Raw genomic sequence first — 18,382 nt, 5'->3', positions numbered from 1 at the left:
CAGTTGAATCTAAACATTTGTTGGGGGAGGAATGATTATCTAAGAAAAGGGAGGCTAAACTGGAGAAGTGAGTTACTTGAAAGAGGGAACAATCGAAATTTGCCATAGATACTGTGTAGCTTGAATTCAAATTCACGTTTATAATAAAGCATGCATCACTACTGCCTCAAGTTTGTGATTCTGTGTGTTGTAATGGTTCTGTTCAATAGACTTCATATGTGACATTACAGTTGTCTGGTTTACTAGCAAAGGAAATAATCATAATTTCAAATTTCAGGCCATCTGTACAGAAGCAGGTCTTATGGCATTACGGGAAAGAAGAATGAAGGTTACAAATGAAGATTTCAGAAAATCGAAAGAAAATGTTTTGTATAGGAAGAAGGAAGGTACACCTGAAGGTTTATACCTGTAATAAGAACATCATTTGTTATGTGAAGTCAAGAGTTCTCACCATGATTGTTAATAAAACATACACACTATCCATTTTGATAACCTGTACATTATTTCAGACCGTCATTAATATTCTTAGATCAGTGTTTTTCCGTTAGAGTAAACTGAACTAATTCAGCAATATAAAACAGTCCAACTTGTCTGGAATTTTATACTTTTACTTTACATCTGTTTTTTTAGAAGAAAATTACAAAAAAGAGTGGATACTTTCACTGATACAATAAAGAAATTATTTGTTTTATACATTATAGGGTTTGTAAACAATTTTATTTATGGCCAATGATTGTGATATGATGTTCTGAGAACAGTGACCTGTTGCAGCTGCACTTTTGGTCATTCCTGCAAACAGAACTTATGGTATTACGAAAAGGATAGATTATAACAATGAAAATAATAAATTTTTGACAACATAATGTAATTGGATAGTTAAAACATCTGCTCATCAAACGGCAGCAGGAGAAGAAAAAAAGGTTTTTGAGACCTGGTAATCAAGGAAGGCAGGATTAGGTTAAGATTGTGGACGGGGCCGTAATCAGTTACAATTGGTTCCCTTTTGCACTTACACACATTTATTTTAAAACAATAATTCCAGACTCAGCAATAAATAAAGATATCACACATTATTAATGAAAGAATAAACAATTGAGTAATTAATAGTGCTTTCAGTCCATTACACTTTACCAAATGGGCACAAAATACGGACACAGCAAATAATGTTTTAAAGACAAGCCAATGTGATCCCAATTAGAATTTTAAGGCAAGTAATGACAGTCACTGCTGAAGGCCTTTAACGCCAAGAATGGCAGTTATAAAAAGAAAAATTTAACAAGAACACTGTAAGACAGTAATGCAATAGCATAGGTTAATTTGAGACAGCAACTGATCACCAAACGGGTAAGACAAAATGGTGGTAAACTTGGTAGCACAACCATTTAAACCTGCTGTAACGCTAAGAGTGGCAATTATATAAAAAATTTAAAAAAACATACAGTAAAACAGCAAATGCAACAGAAAAGGTTAATTTAAAATGACAAAAAACTGATCACCAAACAGGTGAAACAAAATGATGGTAAAATTGGTTGTTGTTGTTGTTGTTGTTGTTGTTGTTGTTGTTGTGGTCTTCAGTCCTGAGAATGGTTTGATGCAGCCCTCCATGCTACTCTATCCTGTGCTAGCTTCTTCATCTCCCAGTACCTACTGCAACCTACATCCTTCTGAATCTGCTTAGTGTATTCATCTCTTGGTCTCCCCCTACGATTTTTACCCTCCGTGCTGCCCGCCAATATTAAATTGGTGATCCCTTGATGCCTCAGAACATGTCCTATGAACCGATCCCTTCTTCTGGTCAAGTTGTGCCACAAACTTCTCTTCTCCCCAATCCTATTCAATACTTCCTCATTAGTTATGTGATCTACCCATCTAATCTTCAGCATTTTTCTGTAGCACCACATTTCCAAAGCTTCTATTCTCTTCTTGTCCAAACTATTTACCGTCCATGTTTCACTTCCATACATGGCTACACTCCATACAAATACTTTCAGAAACGACTTCCTGACACTTAAATCAATACTCTATGTTAACAAATTTTTGTTCTTCAAAAAAGCTTTCCTTGCCATTGCCAGTCTACATTTTATATCCTCTCTACTTCGAACATCATCAGTTATTTTGCTCCCCAAATAGCAAAACTCCTTTACTACTTTAAGTGTCTCATTTCCTAATCTAATTCCCTCAGCATCACCCGACTTAATTCGACTACATTCCATTATCCTCGTTTTGCTTTTGTTGATGTTCATCTTATATCCTCCTTTCAGGACACTGTCCATTCCGTTCAACTGCTCTTCCAGGTCCTTTGCTGTCTCTGACAGAATTACAATGTCATCGGCAAACCTCAAGGTTTTTATTTCTTCTCCATGGATTTTAATACCAACTCCGAATTTTTCTTTTGTTTCCTTTACTGCTTGCTCAATATACAGATTGAATAACATCGGGGAGAGGCTACAACCCTGTCTTACTCCCTTCCCAACCATTGCTTCCCTTTCATGTCCCTCGACTCTTATAACTGCCATCTGGTTTCTGTACAAATTGTAAATAGCCTTTTGCTCCCTGTATTTTACCCCTGCCACCTTTAGAATTTGAAAGAGAGTATTCCAGTCAACATTGTCAAAAGCTTTCTCTAAGTCTACAAATGCTAGAAACGTAGGTTTGCCTTTCCTTAATCTTTCTTCTAAGATAAGTCGTAAGGTCAGTATTGCCTCACGTGTTCCAGTATTTCTACGGAATCCAAACTGATCTTCCCCGAGGTCGGCTTCGACTAGTTTTTCCATTCGTCTGTAAAGAATTCGTGTTAGTATTTTGCAGCTGTGGCTTATTAAACTGATTGTTCGGTAATTTTCACATCTGTCAACACCTGCTTTCTTTGGGATTGGAATTATTATATTCTTCTTGAAGTCTGAGGGTATTTCGCCTGTTTCATACATCTTGCTCACCAGATGGTAGAGTTTTGTCAGGACTGGCTCTCCCAAGGCCGTCAGTAGTTCCAATGGAATGTTGTCTACTCCGGGGGCCTTGTTTCGACTCAGGTCTTTCAGTGCTCTGTCAAACTCTTCACGCAGTATCGTATCTCCCATTTCATCTTCATCTACATCCTCTTCCATTTTCATAATATTGTCCTCGAGTACATCGCCCTTGTATAGACCCTCTATATACTCCTTCCACCTTTCTGCTTTCCCTTCTTTGCTTAGAACTGGGTTTCCATCTGAGCTCTTGATGTTCATACAAGTGGTTCTCTTATCTCCAAAGGTCTCTTTAATTTTCCTGTAGGCAGTATCTATCTTACCCCTAGTGAGATAAGCCTCTACATCCTTACATTTGTCCTCTAGCCATCCCTGCTTAGCCATTTTGCACTTCCTGTCGATCTTATTTTTGAGACGTTTGTATTCCTTTTTGCCTGCTTCATTAACTGCATTTTTATATTTTCTCCTTTCATCAATTAAATTCAATATTTCTTCTGTTACCCAAGGATTTCTACTAGCCCTCGTCTTTTTACCTACTTGATCCTCTGCTGCCTTCACTACTTCATCCCTCAAAGCTACCCATTCTTCTTCTACTGTATTTCTTTCCCCCATTCCTGTCAATTGTTCCCTTATGCTCTCCCTAAAACTCTGTACAACCTCTGGTTCTTTCAGTTTATCCAGGTCCCATCTCATTATATTCCCACCTTTTTGCAGTTTCTTCAGTTTTAATCTACAGGTCATAACCAATAGATTGTGGTCAGAGTCCACATCTGCCCCTGGAAATGTCTTACAATTTAAAACCTGGTTCCTAAATCTCTGTCTTACCATCATATAATCTATCTGATACCTTTTAGTATCTCCAGGGTTCTTCCATATATACAACCTTCTATGATGATTCTTAAACCAAGTGTTAGCTATAATTAAGTTGTGCTCTGTGCAAAATTCTACCAGACGACTTCCTCTTTCATTTCTTAGCCCCAATCCATATTCACCTACTACGTTTCCTTCTCTCCCTTTTCCTACACTCGAATTCCAGTCACCCATGACTATTAAATTTTCGTCTCCCTTCACTATCTGAATAATTTCTTTTATATCATCATACATTTCTTCAATTTCTTTGTCATCTGCAGAGCTAGTTGGCATATAAACTTGTACTACTGTAGTAGGCGTGGGCTTCGTGTCTATCTTGGCCACAATAATGCGTTCACTATGCTATTTGTAGTAGCTTACCAGCATTCCTATTTTCCTATTCATTATTAAACGTACTCCTGCATTACCCCTATTTGACTTTGTGTTTATAACCCTGTAGTCACCTGACCAGAAGTCTTGTTCCTCCTGCCACCGAACTTCACTAATTCCCACTATATCTAACTTTAACCTATCCATTTCCCTTTTTAAATTTTCTAACCTACCTGCCCGATTAAGGGATCTGACATTCCACGCTCCGATCCGTAGGACGCCAGTTTTCTTTCTTCTGATAACGACATCCTCTTGAGTAGTCCCCGCCCGGAGATCCGAATGGGGGACTATTTTACCTCCGGAATATTTTACCCAAGTGTTCGCCATCATGATTTAATCATACAGTAAAGCTGCATGCCCTCGGGAAAAATTACGGCCGTAGTTTCCCCTTGCTTTCAGCCGTTCGCAGTACCAGCACAGCAATGCCGTTTTGGTTATTGTTACAAGGCCAGATCAGTCAATCATCGAGACTGTTGCCCTTGCAACTACTGAAAAGGCTGCTGCCCCTCTTCAGGAACCACACGTTTGTCTGGCCTCTCAGCAGATACCCCTCCGTTGTGGTTGTACCTACGGTACGGCCATCTGTATCACTGAGGCACGCAAGCCTCCCCACCAACGGCAAGGTCCATGGTTCATGGGGGGGGGGGGGTAAAATTGGTAGCACTATCATTTAAACCTGCTGTAACGCTAAGAATGGCAGTTATATAAAAAAAATTTAGAAACATACAATAAAACAGCAAATACAATAATAAAACACAAGGGCTAGTCACAGACAGTGCACCAGGAAACGGCCTCTTAGTAGGTCTGGCAAAAACATTTTCAAGAACAATGAGATAAGTAGCCAAGAGTTGCATTCACTTCACAAGATGGTAACTCAAACTAATGACAGTCTAACGAATGACAAATGATAATCTTGCTGAGGCTACCTGATGTCTAATAAACCAAATGCAAAGATGTAAAAATACGCCAAAGCCGGAACCGCCGGTCTGGACTCCGTCAGCAGAATACTGTGCTTAGAGCACCCAGAACAAGAAAGGAATCACTACCCTGGAGTAGAAGAATCGCCAACCAACCTACTATCAAGAAAGCTGTCATAACTACACGCCTCACCAAACAGCAGCAGCAAGGCGAGGAAACGTACACTAAAGTTACATATGCTAACTCCCAGGGCAGGTAACTTGGGTGTTAGCAGCCATGAGGCAGGGAAATACAACTGGTTGAATTTAACCAACTGAACGCGATAAATAGTAATTAGAAGTCCAGGAAAGCTAATCAGATCTGCCTTCTCCAAGCACTCCACTCGCTGCTCTTCGCCTCAGCAGCACTATGAGCAGCAACATGAACCCATGTCACTGGAGAATCGCAAGAACTCACAATGGTGGAGGTTTCTCTACTTGAATCCAAATGCAGTCAACTCAAAGCTTGCAGGATCCAGTTTACGACGAGGTCGTGCACCCTCGTGACCACAGGCCTTTGCTCTGGCAGTCCATGCGCACCGCCAGCAGTCGCGGCATGTTCTCGCACTGTGTGGACCAGGCTCCTCCTGATTCCCCAACAGACTGCACACTGACTCGACCCGGAAGAACCACGACGTCGCCCCAAAGATAGGGCCACAGTTACTGGATGTCGATAACTGCCGCTGCCGCCACTAGTGGACAGGTAACGCTTGCGAAACCAAGAGGCGCTTGTCAACATGAGAAGAAGAGAAACAACCGCAGCCATGTCAACTAAATGATACGGTCTGGCCTCCAACATAGGACGGAAACCTAAAACGGCACCAATGCAAGCCGCAGCACGGCACAACCTCCTCCTCTCAAGGAGAAACTCAAGGGGGGGGAGGGGATGTTAGGAGACCCAACTAGCAAGATAACCAAACTTATTTTGATTAAGGTTGACCCGGTATTGCTTGCCGGTACAGTTGTCCTTAACCAGAGGATTAACTGGGCCTAAAATCCGCATAATTATACACTGACCCAGACAACGGGGAGGAAACTTACCAAGGTTGCCAACACGCATCTATCTCCCGGCTTACCCCTGAAGGCTCGCCAGTTACGGTTATAATAACCAGCTTGTTTGTTGTAAGCCCTGAAAATATTGTACCTTGCACGATTTCAGTTTTCCTTGACAACTTGAGGAGTAATCTACACAGGAATTAGGTTTGAATCCCCCATAAGTTCAAAAAGGGGTTATTAACAGGATAAGCAAACATTAAGGAAACCGGAGTAGCCTTCAACACCTCATGGCTGGTGGTATTGAAGGCAAAGCTAAGCCAAGGGGGACTAGAATCCCACTTACTGGGAGACCTCATATGAAAGATAATCAGTGTGGATTTAAGGTTACAATTGACCCTGTCCGCAAAGGACCCTGCGGATTATACGGAGTGGTAGTTACATGCTTAACAGCACTTCGAAAACAGAAGGCCTTGAAGGGAGCCGAAAGAAAGGCCCTGGCATTATCACTAATGATTTGCTTAGGGGGTCTAAAAACACTAATTACATTAGTTAAATGCGCAATGGTGGTGGCAGCAGTCACATTACGACTTGGAAGAAACCAGGTAAAACGCGTCAATAATAACTAAAACTACCAATGGTCTCTTTTTGGTGTGAGGTAAGGGCCCCACATAATCAATATAGAGTTTGTCCATGGAGCAAGATTCACACTCAGAACTAAGGAACCGCTGATGTAGACTGTTGTTCGGTTTGGCCAAACGATACAATTGATACCAAGAAACCACTTCTCTAACGTCTCAGTCAATAGACGGCCAAGTCAGATGCTCCTTAATCTTCTGCAAGATCTTATTGGTTCCTAAATGCCAACTAATCAACGAGTTGTGAAAATAATGGAAAACTGGTTGTATTAGGGTGCTTGGTAGACAGATGTTAATCTCCTTGGGTATGTCCCACCCTTTTACATAAAATGCCTTTCCTGATAATGTATTCATCCAGATGCTTGCCTGCTGAAAGCCGTTTCTTAACAGGTCCCCAGGTGGGGTCCTGATCCTGTGGTCAGCAATGACACTAAACAAATGAGGAATACCGCCTAACACGACACAACTAAAATTGCCTTCTGCAGCTTCTTGGGTGCCCTCACTAAATGGTTGTGCAGTAAACATACGGCTGAGGACATCTGCGAGCGCATTCTCAGTCCCTCTAATGTGCTTAACCCTGAACTGAAACGCCAGAATGAGTACCACCCACCTCGCGATATTGCCAGTTTTACGCAGCCTGGCTAGCACCCAGGTTAAGGCTTGAGTGTCAGTCTCTAGCTGAAATACTCTATGTTTGAGATAAAACTGGTATTTATTCAGTGCGAACAAGACGGCCATTGCCTCACATCCGTAAACAGAATATTTAAGCTCAGCACTGGTTAACTGACGAGATGCGTGTGCTAATGGCTGCCTTTGACCTTCAAACTCCTGGAGGACTGCCAAAATTCCCACATTAGATGCGTCGGTTTGGACAATAAATTTCTTATTAGAGTCAGGCACTCCGAGAATGGGAGGATTGGCTATAGCTGCCTTAATATGCTCAAATGCTGCCTCTAGTACAGGCTGCCCCACCTAAAACGCTCCCCTTTTCAGAGCAGTGCATTTAGAGTAGCCGCCAACTGAGCAAAATTAGGGACAAAACGCCTAAAATAATTCGCCAACCCTATGCACTTGGCAATCCCTTGCTTATCAGTGGGCGGCAGAAGAGCTCTCAAGGCTTTAGTCCGCTCCTAATCAATGCGAATGCTCTCGACTGATACTAGGTGACCTGAGGAGGATACCTGATGCCTGGCTAATGTCACCTTATTGTGTTTAACAGTCAAACTGGCCACCTGCAACCTAGCAAAAACTTGCTGGATATGTTCCAAATGCTCTTGAAACGAACGACTGTAAATTACCAAATCGTCCAGGTAATTGTTAACACAGACTAATTTCAAGTCTCCAAGAATATTATCCAGCAAATGAGTAAGGACGGCTGTGTCAGTAGCCAAACCAAAGGGGACCCTATTAAATTCAAACAAATTCCAATCAGTACAAAACACAGTAATGTGTTTACATTCTTTGGTTAAGGGAATCTGATAATAAGCTTGATTCAGGTTGAGCACATTAAACCTATTAGGCCCGGCAAACCAAGTAAAAGAGTTATAAAGATCAGGTAACAATTCAAGGACAACCTTTTTATTTAGGCGGCGGTAGTCAGCATCAGTCTGAAAGTCCCACCCCTGATCCGTAGGGGTGAGGAATATAGGGGAGGCATAGGAGGCATAAGTAGATGTAGAAGGCCTAATAACTCCCTGCTCAAGCATTTTGGAGATCTTTTCCCTTAGTATCTTCATCTTAGGCAGTGAGAGGCGATATGGGGACTGCGTGACAGGAATATGGTCAGATAAAGAATATGGTAGTCAAGAACATTAGTAACCCCAAGCGTATCGCAGAGGAGCTCTAGAAACATCTCCAACAAACCTCTTTGTACAGAGGCCTACTGGGCAGAAAGATGAGTGAGATCTAACTCACTAACCTTAGCATCAACAGCCAGCATTCCTGCATCTCGATGCACCTTACATTTAGTACACTCACAGAACCCAAATTTCTGACCAGAAGCAAAATTTCAGAAAAAGGTGTACGCAGAATAATCCAAGACAAGACAAGTTTTACTGATAAAATCACATCCCGGCAGCTCCTTAACTTAGGCCAAAGACAAGGGCCATGAGAAATCCCCAACCGAGATACTCCCTCGGACCCAACCATGCAGAGGCAACACCTGCCTTTTGGCAACCCAACATCTCTGTACCGAAGAGGGGATCGACCTAAGTCTCGCAAGATGACCATATTCAAGAAACCATTCCAAGCTCAACAACGAAAAGGAGCTGCCAAAATCCAAAAGGGCACAAATAGGTTCACCACCTACTTAAGAACAAATATAAGGCAGTGGGGGTGATGATCAAGCAGTGACACGGGCACACCAGGGTTTAAAACCTCGACCCCAGGGTCGCTGCCCATCCAGGTGTCATTTATTGACTCTGAGTGTCCGTGGCTGAGTGCAAGCACGAACTGAATACCCTGTTCGACCGCACCTGAAACAACGCCACGAATCCCCTTTAGCAGACTCAGCTGATGTCGGTAATCCGGAGTTCTCCTTGGTGGTGCCCACGGTCTGAACTTTAACCTCATGGTGTCTGTTGTCCAAGAGCGGCAACGCAGATATCGCTACTACAGTGGCACAAAGTTCTTCCCAAGTGGAGGAACAACCATGAAAAACAAAATGTGACCTATGCGCCGCTCGCATTCCCCTCAGGACAATTGAAACTAACTGTTGTTCTGGCCTGGTGACTAACAAGGCCAAACAGGCCGTCTCGACCCTTTCCACATACTGGTGCAACTCCTCCCTACCTTGCTGCATCTGCCAAATATAGCGGCACTCGAGCTGTTTATGAACTCCTGTGGTCAATCTTTCGCTGATCGCAAGCTCCCTCAACTGCTGCAATGATTCTTCTGCCATAGCTCTGGATACCAAGGTCCTCAATTCACCTCTAGTTAAAGGATACAATAGAGACAAAATTACCTGATGCAAAGCACCAAACGCATCAGCATGTTGCTTGCTCAAGACGATTCAACAACCATAACAACCTTTCAATTTGCTCGAGTCGGTCTATAGCTAATTCTGTTACGTCTCAAAACAGATGCACCAGGGGATTAGGTAATTTAGCAAACGCTCTAACCCCTCAGAGGACATACGGACGTTATTCCCGGCCTCACTAGTGCACTGCCCGGAAGGTAACAAATCCTTCTCCCCGGTCCTCTTTCCATCAAGCTCTAAGCATGTGACCTTAAACTGCAATTCGTTAACAAAGAACCCCAATTCAGCGGTTGATTCCTTATTGCGATCCTCTAATTTTAATGCCCTTAAGTCAGATATCCGGTTGGCTAAATGTATCAACTGTGCCTGCACCCTGTCTGACTTACTGCCACTAGGTTGAGTGCCCTCCAAAAAGCCGATATTTTCCTCAAGACTCCTAACAGCTTTAATCAAAAACTCAATGGCTGCCTTTGTCTCACCCACAACATCTGGCATGATGTCAACCGGCTGAAGAGCAGTAGCATGCAAGCGGGCTGCTAACTCAGGAACACTACTCTCAATAGGCTGGTGCCTTATCGCCAGATCATAAATGAGGTGGTCCTTCCTGAATAGGCCGATCCCGGGGCACTGCCTGACCGCCATTACAGAGTTGATCACCTAAAACAGAACAAAATACCAAAGGCAGAAATCATACAACAGTAACAGAGTTTACCAAATCAACCATCAGTAACTGTAATGGCGATATTACAATCGTAACCACGCTCTGCTACCAATTGAGACCTAGTAGTCAAGGAAGGCTGGATTTGGTTAAGATTGTGGATGGGGCCGTAATCAGTTACTATTGGTTCCCTTTTGCAATTACACACATTTATTTTAAAACGGTAATTTCAGACTCAGCAATAAAGATATCACACATTATTAATGAAAGAATAAACTGTGTAATTAATAGTGCTTTCAGTGCGTTCGGCGAACATGCCAGTGTGATCCCAATTAGAATTTTAAGGCAAGTAAGTAACCACAGCCATGGCTGAAGGTCTTTAATGCCAAGAACGGCAATTATAAAAAAAATTTAACAAAAACACTGTAAAACAGCAATGCAATAGCAAAGCTTAATTTATAAGATGGGCAACTGATCACCAAACGGGTGAGACAAAATGATGGTAAACTGGGTAGAACAATCATTTAGACCTGCTGTAATGCCAAGAATGGCAATGATATAAAAAATTTTAGAAACATACAATAAAACAGCATATACAATAATAAAACACAATGGCCAGGCACAGACGTTGCACCAGGAATCGACCTCTGAGTAGGTCCGCCAAAAAACACTTTCGCGAGCAATGCGACAGGCAGCCAAGAGTTGCATTAACTTTACAAGATGGTAAACCAGACTAGTGACAGTCTAACGAATGACTAATGATAATCTTGCTGAGGCTACCTGATGCCCAATAAACCAAATGCAAAGATTTAAAAATACGCCAAAGCCGGAACCGGCAGTGTGGACTCCATCTGCAGAATACTGTGCTTAGAGCATCCAGAACGAGAAATGAATCACTACCACCAGAGCAGAAGAATCGCCAACCAACCCACTATCAAGAAAGTTGTCAAAACTACACGCCTCACTGGACAGCAGCTGCAAGGTGAGGAAACATACACTGCCATTACATACGCTAACCCCCAGGGCAGGTAACTGGGGCATTAGCGCCCATGAGGCAGGAAAATACCTATGGTTGAACTTAACAAAGAGTAACAAACTGAATGCAATAAATAGTAATTAGAAGTCCAGGACAGCTACTGAGATCCACCTTCCCAAAGCACTCCACTCGCTGCTCTTCGCCTCGGCAACACTACAAGTAGCGTCAGGGACCTAAGTCACTGGAGAATCGCAAGAGCCCACAACGGTGAAGGGTCTCTTCTTGAATCCAAATGCACTCAACTCAAAGCTTGCAGGATCCGGTTTATGATGAGGCCGTGCACCCTCGTGACCACAGGCCTTTGATCCAGCAGTCCATATGCGCCACCAGCGGTCCCGGCTCCTCCTGAGTCCCCAACCGACTGCACACTGACTCGACCCGGAAGAACCATGTCATCGCCCCAAAGATAGGGCCACAGTTACTACATATCAATAACCGCCGCTGCTGCCACTAGCAGACAGGCAATGCATGCAAAACCAAGTGGCACCAGTTTACACGAGAAGAAGAGAAACAACCACAACCATGTCAACTAAATGATGCGGTCTGACCTCCAACAGAGGATGGAAACCTAGAAACAACACCAACTTGAGATGCAGCATAGCTCAGTTTTACATATCCAAGCTTTTGAAAACAGTGGCTCCTCCTCCTGGTAGAAGGGTTGAAGGGGAAGGAAGGGGGGGGGGGGGGGCAAAATACAATACCCTGTTGCAGAGCGTGCTCCACAACATGACAGTCGCGACCTTGGTGCCTGTTTCACCACACGCACCATTTGGAGTCTTCTCCCAGTCACCAGTTTCTCAGAACTCTGTAGGTAGGAACTAGTGCTACAATATGTCCTTGGTTCTTGCTACCTACCTGGCCGTAATTTATGTTAATTTCTTCTGTCTCAGCTTTTCTTCACATTAAGTACTCCTTTCTACACTCTGTTTTAGTTTTCTACATCTTTTATATTCTGGCTTGTCTATTTTTCACCATCCCTCTCCCAGCTATGTTATACACAATGCACTTAGGAGTGGAAAGCTATTAACTCATGCACGATGTTTTAGCAGTAATCTCTGGCTTGCATATTACCCTGTGTTCCAGTTTTTAAGTCCCAGGTATTCTTATCTCTTCCAGTGCAGTCCGCAACAATCAGCCTTTCCTTCTCATCCCGTCTGATAAGTCTCTCATGACCTGGGATTCTGGGAGACTTTTCCAAACTCTACATCTTTTCCTACACCTCTCCAGTCCTTTTCCTTCACCGCTCTTCTTTCCCCTTCAACCCTTCTGCTGGAAGGAGCCACTGGCTCTGAAAGCTTGCATACGTAAAACCTTTTTTATATGTGTGTTCTCCTGCCGCCGCTTGGTGATTAGAAAAGGACAGATTGCTACTCATCATGTAGAGGAGACCTGGGTCACAGGCAGGCACAACAAAAAGACTGCTGTACATTTGAGCTTTCGGCCAGGTCTTCCTGTAAATTGAAAACACACATGCACAACCAGAGAGAGAGAGAGAGAGAGAGAGAGAGAGAGAGAGAGAGAGAGAAACGAGCACTTTCTCTGTGGTCATGTCTGTGCTGCTTGTTGCCCTTGTGTGAATATACAGGGTGTCTCACCTAAATCTGCCACCTCAAGTATCTCTAGAACAAAAATAGATATTCAAAAATTGTTTTCACCAGCATGAACATACGACAGGGGCTTGGGAAACCAAGTACTATGTGAAATTTTAAAATGTAAACAAATACTGTCTTCAACACAAACTTGTGTATTTTTAAATGGACACCCCCTGTTATTTCATACGCAATCAATAGCATGAAAAATCACAAAAATAGTGGTGTTGGTTGCATCGCAATACATCAATTGCATCCCGAGAAATTGGGAAGCAAAGTTGATGCTTGAGATAAATGAAGTGCATAGCTAGCGTATGTCCCGAGACTCAAGCGTGCACCTCACTCTGTCGGTAATCATGATGTGATTGACGTACTATATTAGTGGAGTGTTAATGTATGATGTATGGTATGACAACACATCATTGGCCCATATTTCATTGATGGCACTCCTAAAGGGGGATAGTTTAGCCCCTTCTTGAGCTGTACCTTACTTGAACCGGACCACCTCTTATAATGTGTCAAATAATGCGGTGTAAGAATGATGGATATTCTGCACATAATGTTTATTGTTGCAAAACAACAACTAGAGGTACAATTAGTGGTAACACACTTGGTTTCACGTTTCTAAACCTCATAAGTTCTGAAATATTGGGCTTGTAAAGAATAGCAATGGCGTCACAGTTTCTGATGTAATGCATCGCATATAGTACTGTGCTCAGAGCACCGGTTGCCTGAACTGGTGCCTGTATCCTGGCGTAAACATACCAATATCACCACGGCACGCTCTAACTTCAGTGTACAAGTGTCTCCTAATCTGGTCTGCTGAACTGCTCTCGTACTATAACGTAATTCACATGCATTGCCACATTAAAATTTGTTTTCTCGTGGCTTGTTACATTTGCCGTCATCTAGTCGATATGACGGCCTTCAGTAATGAAGAGAAACTAGATATTATTTTAATTTATGTCACAGAAATGCAACCGCAGCTGTGACACTGTATGCTGAATGCTACCCAGATTGTGTCATGTGTAACCATTGGCAACATGTGCAAGACACTCACGGAAACAGGAAGCTGGGCTCCCACAAAACGTCAACATATGATGCCAGCGACTAACAATGGAAATAAAATTGCCGTTCTGGCTGCTGTAGTGCACAATCCTCAGGTGGGTGTATGAGAAATTGCATGAGGTGTAGGAATAAGCCACAATAGTGTGTGCAGAATCTTGCATCGGCATCGGTTTCATCCATTCTATATCTCACTGCGCCAAGAACTGTACGAGAATGACTTTGCAATCTGTCGTTTTGCACTTCAGCAATTGCAAGGTAATCCAATGTTCCTGAGTAATATGTTGTTTACAGACGAGGCTTCATTTACAAATCATGGTAATGTGAATCTGCAGAACATGCACTACTGGTCCGTGCAAAATCCCCACTGAATTCGCTAAGTTGCTCATCAATGACAGTGGAGTGTCAATGTTTGGTGCGGTATCATTGCTAACTGTATTATAGGCCCTTATTTTTACCGTGGAACATGCAATTAACAGCAATATGCATCATTTCTTCAACACACACACTAGCGCTCCTCATGTAGGATCTAGGATTGGAAACTCGTCTAACAATGTGGTTCCAACATGATGGATGTCCCGCACACAATGCAAAAGTTGCAAGAGACATTCTACATGTGACATTTCCAAATAGGTGGGTGGGGCAGGGAGGCACTGTGTGATGGCCAGCACGGTCCCCCGACTTGACGCCATTAGACTTCTTTCTCTAGGGCGCAGTGAGAGAGAGAGAGAGAGAGAGAGTGTATCAAGAACCCCCAACAACAATAGAGGATATGCAACATTGTAGTACTGCGGTGTGTGCGGCAGTATCTGTAGAAACTCTACATTCTGTGCAATGCTCTCTTGTTTTCCATCTGCAAATGTGTACTGATGCAACCAAAGGGCACTTCGAACATAGATTGACGTGGCACAGTTTCATTGGCCAAGATGTGGATGTAATGCACAACAATACAGTTCCTGTGGGCGACAGGACAGTAGTATATGTGTTTAGCAAAGTGAATTCAAGTGTGTTATCTCTAATTGTAGCTCTAGTTGTCATTTCGCTAGAATAAACATACATTTACAATTTGAAAAATGTAACTTTACATTGGACATGTTACTTGTTTATTTTTGTGGATTGTGCAAACCTTCCCATTGTGTGAGCCCCTGACACAGGCAGCATGATGTGCACGCTTGAGTCTCAGGACGTGCTCTAGCTGTGCGCTTCATTTTTTCAAGCGTCAACTTTGCTCCACAATTTTTCGGGATGTAATTGACATATTGCAATGCAACCAACGCCATGATTTTTGTGATTTTTCATGCTATTGGTTGCATACAAAATAATAGGGGGTGTCCATTTAAAAATACACAAGTTTGTGTTGAAAATAGTATTTGTTTACATTGTAACATTTTGCATAGTACTTGGTTTCCTCAAAAACGTTCTTATTTGAATAAGGTAGAATATCTGCTGCTGAAGTTAGTCTTTGGCAAACATTTTAGTTTCTGCACCGAAATATTGAGAATAAAAATGTCAGATTCACAGTCTTTCACAAATAAAGTATTTGGATAAAAGTTTCAATTCTTTCTCATATCGTAGCTTGCCTTTAGTGGTCGTTGTTGTTGTTGTTGTGGTGGTCTTCAATCCTGAGACTGGTTTCATGCAGCTCTCCATGCTACTCTATCCTGTGCAAGCTTCTTCATCTCCCAGTGCCTACTGCAGCCTACATCCTTCTGAACCTGCTTAGTGTATTCATCTCTTGGTCTCCCTCTACGATTTTTACCCTCCACGCTGCCCTCCAATACTATATTGGTGATCCCTCAATGTCTCAGAACATGTCCTACCAACTGATCCCTTCTTCTACTCAAGTTATGCCACAAGCTCCTCTTCTCCCCAATTCTATTCAATACCTCCTCATTAGTTACGTGATCTACCCATCTAATCTTCAGCATTCTTCTGTAGCACCACATTTCGAAAGCTGCTATTCTCTTATTGTCCAAACTATTTATCGTCCATGTTTCACTTCCATACATGGCTACACTCCATACAAATACTTTCAGAAAAGACTTCCTGACATTTAAATCTATACTCAATGTTAACAAATTTTTCTTCTTCGGAAACGCTTTCCTTGCCATTGCCAGTCTACATTTTATATCCTCTCTACTCCGACCATCAGTTACTTGGCTCCCCAAATAGCAAAACTCCTTTACTACTTTAAGTGTCTCATTTCCTAATCTAATTCCCTCAGCATCACCCGACTTAATTCGACTACATTCCATTATCCTCGTTTTGCTTTTGTTGATGTTCATCTTACACCCTCCTTTCAAGACAGTGTCCATTCCGTACAACCGCTCTTCCAAGTCCTTTGCTGTCTCTGACAGAATTACAATGTCATCGGCGAACCTCAAAGTTTTTATTTCTTCTCCATGGATTTTAATACTACTCCAAACTTTTCTTTTGTTTCCTTTATTGCTTGCTCAATATATAAATTGAATAACATCGGGGATAGGCTACAACCCTGTCTCACTCCCTTCCCAACCACTGCTTGCCTTTCATACCCCTTGACTCTTATAACTGCCATGTGGTTTCTGTACAAATTGTAAATAGCCTTTTGCTCCCTGTATTTTACCCCTGCCACCTTCAGAATTTGAAAGAGGGTATTCCAATCAACATTGTCAAAAGCTTTCTCTAAGTCTACAAATGCTAGAAACGGAGGTTTGCCTTTCCTTAATCTTTCTTCTAAGATAAGTCGTAGGGTCAGTATTGCCTCACGTGTTCCAACATTTCTACGGAATCCAAACTGAATTGTTATTATGACAATTTGAAATTAAGAAACCTGTAGCACTTATATGAGAGCTTGTGAAAAATGTGGCTGCTTTTTGTCCTGTGGACTTCAGTTCATATGTTACTGTACACAAAATGCAGCCATCACACTGAAATTGTTTTTAAGGGTGAAAGGAGAGCCGTATCTCACTACGATGTGAAGTAAATATAATTTATATACTCGCAGTAGGCCGCTGTGCGCCACAGTCAAAATGCACTGTGCTCTATGAAGAACTCGTGTTTTATTTTCTGTTTCTTATGTAGTATATCACATCAATCATCTCCACCGTCTAAGTTGGCATTACAGTTACAGTGTAATGTAACAACATTAAGCAAAGCGAAATTGTCTGTCTGGCACATTACCAGAAAAGCAAAGCACTGGACTGTTAATGGAAATGTGAATTCGAACACTTATTCAACCTGTGCTTAAGTGTACTGTCATTTTTCTCTAAGAAAATTATGTTCTTGTAGTAATGTGATCATGACATTAGCAACTCTCATTTTAATTAGTATAATACTTTCATCAGTGTAATAAACTGATTTGTTATTTTATTCCCAGATCCATTAACCTTAAAGCGGAGAATTTATATAAACCATTACTCCTTTGTTTTAGTTGTTAATCAATCTATTAAGATACTATGGAGATTTATCTTGGCTATTTGTGTACAGAATTGGAATCTGGAAATTGTTCTGTAGCTGTTGTTGATATCAAAAAGCCATCAAAAACTTGAGCGGACCTTCTGTAGTAGTTATGGACTTAGCAGCATATCATTTGACTATAACTAGTAAGGTGCCTACAATAACTTTCAGAAAACAAGACATTATCAACTGGCTCCAACAAAAACACTTTCCCAAACTGGACAATTGTAGGAAGGGTGAATTACTGGATCTTGTGGCTCAGAATAAACTGTCGGTATCTGTTTTGTTGCAGATGAACTTGCTAAAAGCTATTACCATAATGTCCTCAGATTGCCATCATACCACTGGCATTTCAGTTCCATTGAACTCGAATGGGCTCAAGTTAGGGTTATGTGGCGAGGAACAACAAAAGATCTATGATGGCAGAAGTGAAAAGACTGACAAAGGATACTGTGAACCAAACTTTGTGAGATTGGCATAATGTTGTAAGACACATGTAGGAAGTAATAACAAAAGCCTGGGCAAATTAATCTAGTGGAAAATAACATAGAACTTAATTAATAAAATTCTCAGAGCAGTTCTTGCAGCTATACAGATAATAATGAAAGAGATTCAGATATAACTGGCATGCATCTGGTAGTTGTATAGTGTCTTACCAAAACTTCAGTTGTGTTCACCCCTTACAGTTTCTCCACATATTTAGGTAATTTGTTATTTTGTGTCATTTGTATGACTGAATGCATGCCTTACTCACTTGTAACTTGTGATTATGGAATTGTAGGCATTGCCATACCTACAGTAGCAGCAGCCCACACCACTGCCCTCCCCAC

At 42.0% G+C, this 18,382-nt stretch overlaps 1 protein-coding gene across 1 annotated transcript in view; it reads left to right on the top strand.

The window, feature by feature from the left end:
* Positions 1-492, top strand: part of LOC126187949 (26S proteasome regulatory subunit 4) — a 34,036-nt gene extending 33,544 nt beyond the window's left edge. Inside the window, exon 9 of the mRNA XM_049929325.1 lies at positions 278-492. Coding sequence (XP_049785282.1) covers positions 278-412 — 135 coding nt within the window. The 3' untranslated portion in view covers positions 413-492. The remainder of the gene's footprint in view (positions 1-277) is intronic.
* Positions 493-18,382: the final 17,890 nt, after the last annotated feature.

This window comes from Schistocerca cancellata, chromosome 5, assembly GCF_023864275.1.
Source record: "Schistocerca cancellata isolate TAMUIC-IGC-003103 chromosome 5, iqSchCanc2.1, whole genome shotgun sequence".
NCBI lineage: Eukaryota > Metazoa > Arthropoda > Insecta > Orthoptera > Acrididae > Schistocerca > Schistocerca cancellata.
Note: the sequence above shows the minus strand (reverse complement) of the source record. Positions and strands in the feature narration are given on the sequence as shown.